Genomic DNA, 10,871 nt, shown 5'->3' with positions numbered 1-10,871 from the left:
GAATTTTCCCTCTTCCTTAACTCTTTGACGTTAACTTTGTAAACAAATACTCTGAATATTGGGACGATACAGGAAACGTTCTCCGGTTAGCATGTATCTCCTCATTTTGGCCAGAAGAGGGCACTAGAGAGCTTTGGGGCTGCTTAATCCCAAAGGGCTGGGTGGAGCCTGAAGCATTCCTTCAGCCCCGCCAGCTCTAGCCCTGACTCAGAAGCAGGCTACACACCACTTTGCTGAAGGACAAGCTCAGACACATTTCTTTAAAGTCTAACACTTCTTTAACCTTAAGTGTGGTGTTCTGTGAAATCTTCAGACTTTGACAATATGTGCTTATCCCCTGATACTTGTTTTGTGTTCTGCTTTTGTTTTTAGCTCTTTTTGAGGTAAATACAGGATTTTAATTTCATTTTACATAAACCACAGAAAAGAAGCACCAAACATGTTTCAGGGCACATGCGTTCCACTAAAGAGAGGCAATACAGGATATGAACAATGCTCAGCCTAAAACCGCTGACTATAGCTCCTCTGGTAAAAATCTGGTGGCCTAAACTTGCCTTGATACCCATCAGAAGTCTTACATTTCAGTCTTGACAGTAAAGGACACTAAGAATGACAATAGGTAATTAGCCTAAGTTTTGAAAAGTGCACAGATGTCTAATAGTAGAGCAAACATATTTAAAATTGATAGTGACCAATGTAAGATAGGCACTCTTAACCACTGTGGATTAAAGTAGAAGTCGTTAAAGACTTTTAGGAAGGCAATTTGGCAAAATCTTTCAAAATTTTAAATGTGCTTAACTTCAACCCAGTAATTCCATCTTTAGAAATCAGTTCCCTGGGGCTTCCCTGGTGGCGCAGTGGTTGAGAGTCTGCCTGCTAATGCAGGGGACACGGGTTCGAGCCCTGGTCCGGGAAGATCCCACATGCCGCGGAGCAGCTAGGCCCGTGAGCCACAACTACTGAGCCTGCCCGTCTGGAGCTTGTGCTCCGCAACAAGAGAGGCCGCGATAGTGAGAGGCCCGCGCACCGCGATGAAGAGTGGCCCCCGCTTGCCACAACTAGAGAAAGCCCTCGCACAGAAACGAAGACCCAACACAGCCAAAAATAAAATAAATAAATTTAAAAAAAAAATGTTCAAGTACAATTGGTGTCTTTAAAAATAAAAAAAAATACCAAGATAGTTATTTAAAAAAAAAAAATCAGTTCCCTTGTATATGTGCACAAAGATGTTATATATAATAATTATAATAATGATGATAATAGTGTTTAGCGCTTACTATGTGCCAGACACAGTTGAAGAACTCTACATATGCTGAATAATTTAATACTAAATTAATTAATTAAATTTAATTCTAAACTAATAATCCCACTTTATTAATGAGGAGACTGAGGCACAGAGAGGTTAAGTAACAGCTGTGAAGTGGTGGAGCCAGGATTCAAATGCACGTAACCTGAGTCCAAAGTTCATGCTCTTAACCGCTATGCCACGCAGTACAGGGTATTTACCGTTGCACTGTTTACAATAGTGTAAAACTGGAAACAACCTGTGACTATTGCTGGTGGAATTGTTAAATAACTGATGATAACAACCATTTTATCAAAATAAATTCAGTTTAGATATGCTGACTCAGAAAGAGCCCTAAAGATATATTATAGGGAAATGGGGGAAAGGGGGGAGAAGCAATTCTCAGAATAATACACATAATATCCCATTTATGGGTTTTTAAATTACAAATTTGTATTTGGACATATATAAAAGCATAGTAAAAGGATGGAAGGACCTACAGACATCAAACTATACTAGTTGTAGCCTTTGGGGAGGAGAGTGGTACTGGGGATGGGGGTGGTTGTAAAATGGAAATTTCATGTTTTACTCTATATAATTCTGTATTACTTAAATGTTTAAAAAAAAAAAATAGGGCTTCCCTGGGGGCGCCCTGGTTAAGAATCCGCCTGCCGATGCAGGGGACACAGGTTCGAGCCCTGGTCTGGGAAGATCCCACATGCCGCGGAGCAACTAAGCCCGCACGCCACAACTACTGAGCCTGCACCCTAGAGCCCGCGAACCACAACTACTGAGCCCATGTGCCACAACTACTGAAGCCCATGCGCCTAGAGCCCATGCTCCACAACAAGAGAAGCCACTGCAATGAGAAGCCCGCGCACCGCAAAGAAGAGTAACCCCCGCTCGCCTCAACTAGAGAAAGCCTGCACACAGCAACGGAGACCCAATGCAGCCAAAAATAAATAAAATAAATAAATTAAAATATATATATATATGTTTATGTACTACAGTAACACCCTTTCAAAGAAAGAAAATGATATAGTGTAAAAATAGAAGTGAATCTTAGCAAGCAGTCCAATCAACCCCTTCATATCACAAATGAGGAAACCGAGGCATTAAGAAGTAAAATGGAGTGTGTACTGTTATATGTACAATGGCTGAGCAAAGCTAGAGCCTGCCAGCCTGACCCCTGCCCCAGGGTTCTTTGTGTTACATCATTTTGTCTTTCCCTGGTAAAACTTTAGAAAATGAGTTATGTACTATTTTAATGTGATTTCACAGTTACACTTTATTTCAGAGATTCATAATTATGTGGCCTTTAAAAAGTTTTGGAAGGATATATAATGTCAGTCATTCAATCAACTAATATTTGTTAAATCAAATAATTAGACATTACTAATTAGATGCTAATTGCTATATGCCAGGTACGGTGCTAGGCCCTGGAAATATAACGTTGATCCAAATAAACATAGTTGTTGCCCTCAAGAATTATGAGAAGATGTTTACCACATTACCATACATGAAGAAAACAAAATGTGAAGCTGTATATGCTGGAAGAAAATGCACAGAAATGTTAACAGCGTTATCTTAGGAGTTATGTGGTTCTTCACATATTTCCATGTTTTCTTTTTCTTAAAAGTTTTCGATTTGCATGTATTTCTGTCACAATCGGAAAAAATATACTTTAAAGAATCAAATAGTAACTCCTTGTCTAAGTTTTGAAACATATTGAATTATATGGAAAGAGAAGAAGGCCATTGTATTAGAGGAAATAAAATGTTTCCTGGGGGAAAAAAGGCTTGGGCTAGCTCTTCTATTCCTGACTCTAAACCGTAAACCTATGGAATTTCCAGACTTCTCAGAGGGCACAGAATGGAGGTGGGAGACATCTTGTGTCGCATTACTAGGGAACATCAGCATAAACTTCAGAAGAAAGAGCACTGGGAACCACTTCAAGCTAGCAGTTTAGTCCTCAGGCTCTGGAGAAAGACAGCTCAGCTCGGCCCCTTTCTAGCTACGCAACTTCGAGAAATGTACTTGCCTTTCTGAACTTCGGTTTCTCCATCTGTAAATGGGAGCAAGATAGAAATTATATCATTGGGTGGTTATGAGAATTAAATGAGATAATGTCTGTAAAATGCTCAAAACCATGATTGTCACATAATTGTGCTTAGTTTATGTTACCTGCTGCCAAGCTCAGCAGCAGGAGCTTATTCTCACTTCCCTGACCATCCCCCTGACTCTGATGTCCACACACAGTCCACACACATATATGGACCAATACACTGAAAAACACAGGCTAACCCATAGAGAAAATGTCATTAGTGCACTTTTAGGCCGTCATACAAATTAGCTCCTCTACTTAACAATTGGACCAGAAAGAGAATTGCCCTGAATATTAAAATATAATAATAAATAGAGAATGATACATTAGAAGAAAATTTTCACATTATTGCTTAAGCTTCCTCTATGTCCATAGAAATAGGTCTTAATATTTGACAATATCCATTGCTTCATTTTCCAAGTCCCTTAAAAATAATGTTTTCTTTTTTTTAAAGCATATATATTTTAAAATTTTATTTATTTATTTTATTTTTGGCCACGTTGGGTCTTTGTTGCTGCGTGCGGGCTTTCTCTAGTTGCAGCGAGCGGGGGCTACTCTTCATTGCGGTGCACGGGCTTCTCACTGCAGTGGCTTCTCTTGCTGCGGGGCACGGGCTCTAGATGCATGGGCTCTAGATGCACGGGCTTCAGTAGTTGTGCCTCACGGGCTCTAGAGCGCAGGTTGTGGCGCACAGGCTTAGTTGCTCCGCAGCACGTGGGATCTTCCCAGACCAAGGCTCGAACCCGTGTCCCCTGCATTAGCAGGTGGATTCTTAACCACTGCACCACCAGGGAAGTCCCTAAGTCCCTTAAAAATAACCAGTAATGAAAGGACTCTGAAGAAAACTGGCCATACGGTAATGCAAGACAGCTTAGCCCTGAATTCCAGAACTCCCAAATAAACAAAGGCTTGGTGCTCCCCTGACGTGGGACCAGCAGAGCTATCCAACTTGAAGAGACCACATGCGCCTGGACAATGTGGATGTCCACAGCCCTCATGGTGACTTAACCCTTATTCATTGTCCAGAGCCAGAAGTTGGTGCTTCAGCACTTTGATGCTTTGAAGAACCATTTGTCAAATACACAAATGCCATTTGTGTAATAATGCAGCACCTGCTAGATTTTGAAGGAAAGTAAAAAAATTCAGTAAGGCTACAGTGAAATCATAAGATCATTTTCCAACATGTAGCCCTACTGCTGAGATCCCTCTTACAGCCACAAAGGAAGCCAGCACCAATAAGGACAGAAAGAAAGAAAACCAGAGCCCTGAATCAACAATGCTTGAAGCTTGGAACTACCTCTGGACTCTTCAATTCTACGGGCCAATAAATCCTCATGCTTTAAAAAAAATGACCTATAATGGATAAATAGTGGTGAAACAAGTAAGTTTTTTATTCTGGTTTTGAGTCATAGAACCAAAATTTTTTTCTTCCAGTTTTATTGAGCTATAACTGACATACAGCTCTGTATAAGTTTAAGGTGCACAGCATAATGATTTGACATACATACATCATGAAATGATTATTACAATAAATTTAGTGAACATCCATCACCTAATATAGATACTGAATTAAATAAATTCTTGTGATTTACTCTCTTAACAGCTTTCATATATAACACACAGCAGTGTTAAATTATATTTATCATGTTGTACATTATATCCCTAGTACTTATTTATCTTACGTCTGGAAGTTTGTACCTTTTGCCTTTATCCAATCCCCCTCCCTTGCCCCCTGCCTCTGGTAACCACATATCTGACCTCTTTTTCTATACTTGTTTGTTTGTTTTTGAAGTATAATTGACCTACAACACCATGTTAGTCTCTGTTACACAACATAATGATTTGATATTTCTGTACATTTCAAAATGATCATCATGATAAGTCTAGCTAAGATATGTCACCATACAAAGATATTGCATAGTTTTTAACTATAGTCCCCACGTTGTACATTTCATACTCATGACTCATTTATTTTGCAACTAGAAGTTTCTCCCTCTTAATCTCCCTCACCTATTTCTTTCCTCTCCCCCCTCCCCACTGTGGCAACCACCTATTTGTTCTCTGTATCTGTAACTCTTATTTCTATTTTGCTATGTTTGTTCATTCATTTTATTTTTTAGATTCCACATCTAAGTGAAATCATACAGTATTTGTCTTTCTCAGTCTGACATTTCACTTGTCATAATGTCCTCCATGTTCATACATGTTGCTGCAAATGGCAACATTTCATTCCTTTTTGTGCTGAGTAATATTCCACTGTGTGTATATATATATATATATATACACACACACACACCCCACGTCTGTCATAGAACCAAATTTATGGAGCATGGACTTATGTAGAGTCACATAACAGTAGTATGTTTGTTCCCTAACACTAGGAATTCCAAATCCTATTTCTTTTGGAATACTTTTAAACTCAGATTCATCTCATATATATTGAAAGTCTAAGCCATAAGTATGTTTTACTGAGGAACACATTACATAAGTCAACTTGTCGTTTGCACGTTTGGAAGGCTCACCAAGTGGAGGAATTGCTGCAGCGCGAGAGGTGCCGGAGTGCTGGGCTGACGGAGCGACTTAAGGCCCGAGGGAAGTGTGTGAAGAAGCGCTGTTCCAGGGAGTCACTCATCCATCTTTCTTCTGGATTTGTTGCTGGAGGAAACATACCAAACACTGAGGCAAGGGGCAATGAGGTATCAATACGTTTTAGATAAGGAACTGCTTGACCTAAGCAGAATTTCTCCATTTCCTTCTCTGCCCTCAAAGGGAGTAAGAAGGAAATAATGTGCTAGTAAAGAGGTGAATGGGAGAGCGGTCATGTTTTTACCTTATAAATGCTGAAAAACTTGAGTCGCTGAATACCTTTAACTGGCTTTTGCCTGTTTAGATAACAAAAACCATATTCAGGCAGCCCAGGGAAGAATACAGTAATGGGGATTTAGAAAACTCCAAGCAAGGCCAGTTCAAAGCAGGTTCCAATTTGACTTATAAATGTAATTCATTTTATCTCGTAGTCTTGAAAAGTTAATATCTTTCTGAAGAACTTGGAATCGGAGGGTAACTAATGAAGGAGAAGAAAATGGAATGGTCTGGGGCAGAATGATTTGGCATGGGTTGGGAACTCCACCTCACCCCGCCCCACCAGACAAAACAATTGAAGATTCCATTGCGTTCATAATCAAGTGCATCTCCCTAGCCTAAAATTGAAAGCACTCCACAAATTGGTCCGTGCTTATTTCAAGCCTTGTTTCCTGCTAAATTTTATTTAACCCATACAAACACAGGTGACTCCTTTCATACCATTTCTTAGCTTTGTGCTTTTGTTCAAGTTGCTCCATTTCTGCTTGGAATGCCCTCTTCCTCTCCCTCCCCCCAGTATCTGCCCATCAAATTTAAACTCTTTATTTAAAGCATAGCTCAAAGCTGACGTGCTCCAAAGTGCCTTGCAAGGGTCTTCCAGCAGGAAAGGATCTCACCGTCCTTAATATTTCCATAGTATTTTGTGTGTACCGATATTGTACACTTATTGCCATCTGTCTTGTATCACATTTATTTATGTGTTTATCTTCCACACTTGGCTTCCAGCTCAGAATGCAAAGGCCATGTGTCCCTTTCACCTTTGAGCCTCCATCTATGAGCTTTGCACATACTGTATAGCTCCTAGACTCAGTACCTTCCTATTTCCTTACAGTACATATGTACTACCTATAATAATAACTCACTTGTACTCACTTAAGCACTGTTTTAAGAGCTCTACATATATTGACTCATTTAAAGCACACAACACTGCTATGAGGTAGGTTACCATTATTATCTGCGGTATACAGTTGAAGATACTGAGATGTTACAATAAATTGCCCAAGGTCACACAGCTAATTGATTGCAAAACTGGAATTTGAATCCAGTAAGTCTGGTTCCACAGTCATACTCTTGACCTCTAAGAGATGTATGTATATCACCTTTAATCTTTTTTTTTTTTGAAATCAGAACTTTATAAAAACTCAAGTTTTATATGTAACAGGGGCTGTGTTTTGGGTTTCTGTTCTTCTTCATTGACTGTTTATTCTTGTGCCATCATTGCTTTGGTAATTGTAGCTTTGCAATACATTTTAGTGACTGGTGGTGCCCATTACCTTTCATTAATCTACATTTTCAATTGTCCATGTCACAAGTATTTCATTCTTTCATGTGGACCTAACAATCCTTTTTTTAAGTTTCAAAAATAAATTCATTGTTTTTTGTTAAACATTTTATCATAAAAATTTTCAAACACACACACACACACACACAAAAACAGTAAATACTTTTCTGAGGCCCTGTATACCTATCAGCCAGATTCAACAATCAACATTTTTCCCAGCTTTGTTGAGAAATTAATTGACATACAACATTGTGTAAGTTTAAGGTGCACAATGCGATGACTTGGTACACATATATATTACATATCACCATAATAGGGTTAGTTAACACATTCTTTTTTAAAATATTTATTTTATTGACATATAGTTGATTTACAATGTTGTGTTAGTTTCTGCTGTACAGCAAAGTGATTCGGTTATACATATATCTACATTCTTTTTCATATTCTTTTCCATCATGGTTTATCACAGGATATTGAATATAGTTCCCTGTACTATATAGTAGGACCTTGTTGTTTATCCATTCTATATATAATATTTTGCATCTGCTAATCCCAAATTCCCAATCCATCCCTCCCCCGCTTTGCCTCCCAGCAACCACAAGTCTGTTCTCTATGTCTGCAAGTCTGTTTCTGTTTTGTAGATAAGTTCCTTTGTGTCATTTTATTTATTTATTTATTTATATTAAATTTATCTATTTTATTTATTTATTTTTGGCTGGGTTGGGTCTTTGTTGCTGTGCGTGGGCTTTGTCTAGTTGCGGTGCGTGGGCTTTGTCTAGTTGCGGTGAGCGGGGCTACTCTTCGTTGCCGTGCGCAGGCTTCTCATTGCAGTGGCTTCTCTTGTTGCGGAGCACGGGCTTCTAGGCACGCGGGCTTCACTAGTTGTGGCACATGGGCTCAGTAGTTGTGGCGCATGGGCTTAGATGCTCCACAGCATGTGGGATCTTCCCAGACCAAGGCTCAAACCTGTGTCGCCTGCATTGGCAGGCGGATTCTTAACCACTGCGCCACCAGGGAAGCCCCATTTGTGTCATTTTAGATTCCACATATAAGTGATAGCATATAGTATTTGTCTTTCTCTTTCTGATTTACTTCACTTAGTATGATCATCTCTAGGCCCATCTATGTTGCTGCAAATGGCATTATTTCCCTCTTTTTTATGGCTGAGTAATATTACATTTTATATATATATATCACATCTTCTTTATCCATTCATCTGTCAATAGACATTTAGGTTGTTTCCATGTCTTGGCTATTGTGAATAGTGCTGCTATGAACATAGGGGCGCATGTATCTTTTTGAATTAGAATTTTGTCCAGATATATGCCCAGGACTGGGATTGCTGGATCATATGGCAACTATATTTTTAGGTTTTTGAGGAACCGCCATACTGTTTTCCATAGTGGCTGCACCAATTTACATTCCCACCAACAGGGAACACATTCTTTAACTCACAAAATTACCATGCTGTGATAGTTGTTGTTGTTATGGTGAGAACATTATTTTTTTCTTTTTTTTTTCTTTTGTATCTGGGATGATGAATGTTAACTAAACTTATTGTGGCAACCATATAATCACCTTTAATCTTAATTATTGTATTCTTTTGGATAAGCCACACATTGTATGTGGAATTCTAGAGGTCTGATATCATAAGTATTAGATTAGGAGAATTTGACTGAACATGGGTAAATCCATTGAAAACTAGAAGCTGTTGAAATAGACATTTCTTACATTTTCAGGCTGCCAGCGCCTTTTGATCACTCTTTCTATGTCTAGGAAGAGTGTCTGGCTTTAGGAGTCCTGCTTCCCCAAGATAGAAACCCAGAAAACTCAATTCCTCAGGATCCTGTGCAGCTAGCGCATAGGCATTTGAGACTTCATTTCAGAAGCTGCATGAGGAGGCAGGCTCTGTCTCCAAGGGCAGAAGCAGAGGGATGGCTGTGGTCGTAAGGCTGAGTTCTGACCCAGGAGTTAGCCTGTGCTGCCAGCAGTATGGGCACCGTAAGGTCAATCCCTGGCAGAAGGGCCAGGATGTGCCCTCCCACAGTGGGGAGAGCAGGGCCAGCAGCAGCAGGTTGCTCATCAGACCAGTTCTGCACCGTGGTTTTCAGGGTTGTTCCTGGAAGTGGAGCCTTAAGTCTGTTTTCTCCAGTCCTCCTACTGATTCTGTGAGCCAACCTGTGATATTGTGATTTGTAATAAGAAATATATATATTTGGTCTTTGTCTCAGTGATGACAGCAAAAAAGATGCCTTTTATTATGTTAATGAGGTGACTCTTTTGGAAAGCCCCAAGATAACCTAAGGATGGGAGCTAGTTGCTAGGGGAACCAACAAAGTGATTAGAGGGTTGGGGGCCCTCCTAGTCCCCTCTCTACTTCCAGGGAGCGGAGAAGGGCTGGAGACTGAGTTCCATCACCAACAGCAAGTGAGTTAATCAGTCATGCTTATGTAATGAAGCCTCCATAAAAACCCAAAAGGATGAGCTTTGAAGAGCTTCCGGGTTGGTGAATATTTGGAGCTGTGGGGGAAATGGCATGCTCAGAGAGCATGAAAGCTCTGTGCCACTTCTCACATACCTTGCCCGTGTGTCTCTTCCACCTGGCTGTGCCTGGGTTATATTCTTTTATAATAATCTAGTAATCTAGTAAGGAAGTTGTTTCTCTGAGTTCTGTGAGCCATTCTAGCAAATCTGTCGAACCCAAGGATGGGAGCATGGGAACCTCTGATCTATAGCTGGTTGGTCAGAAGCACAGGTGACAGCCTGGACTTGTGATTGCTGTCTGAAGTGGGGGAGGATGAGACAGTCTTGTAGGACTGAGCCCTTAACCTGTGGGGTCTGATGCTAGCTCCAGGTAGACAGTGTCAGAATTGAGTTAATTGCTTGGTGGTGTTGAAAAACACACGTTAGACACCCAGTATCCTCTTTTACAGATTTATCAAGCTATAGTTTGCATACCATAAAATTCATCTGCTTTAACCCAATATCTTTTCAAAACTTCTTTTAATAAACTGCTTAAATATCCAGATTCAGTTTCTATTGTTTGTAACTAAAAACTCATTGAGTTTTCTATAATCATAAAATGATTATGGCATTTTCTTTGGGATGATTTATTGCCACTTTTATTATCGCAATTCTTAAGTTATTCATGAGTCTCTCTTTGTTCAATTGCACTTCTTTGGCACACTTTATCACACCCACGATATATTTTAAAAATAAGGAATATCATAAAAATGGCATAAGTCAACATTTAAGTAGACTCTCTTTTAAGGACCTCCACCTAACTGACTTACCTGGCACTCACAACATTAACTCTTAAGGCGAGGTGGCTGCTCTAT

General features: G+C 39.7%; 1 protein-coding gene across 1 annotated transcript in view; it reads left to right on the top strand.

Annotated features, from left to right (window-relative positions):
- LOC309666350 (uncharacterized protein) overlaps window positions 1-10,871 on the top strand; it is a 58,581-nt gene that overhangs the window by 21,164 nt on the left and 26,546 nt on the right. Inside the window, exon 3 of the mRNA XM_082473704.1 lies at window positions 5,906-6,085. Coding sequence (XP_082329830.1) covers window positions 5,906-6,085 — 180 coding nt within the window. The remainder of the gene's footprint in view (window positions 1-5,905; window positions 6,086-10,871) is intronic.

Source organism: Balaenoptera physalus, assembly GCF_965194825.1.
Source record: "Balaenoptera physalus genome assembly, chromosome: 1".
Lineage (NCBI taxonomy): Eukaryota > Metazoa > Chordata > Mammalia > Artiodactyla > Balaenopteridae > Balaenoptera > Balaenoptera physalus.
Note: the sequence above shows the minus strand (reverse complement) of the source record. Positions and strands in the feature narration are given on the sequence as shown.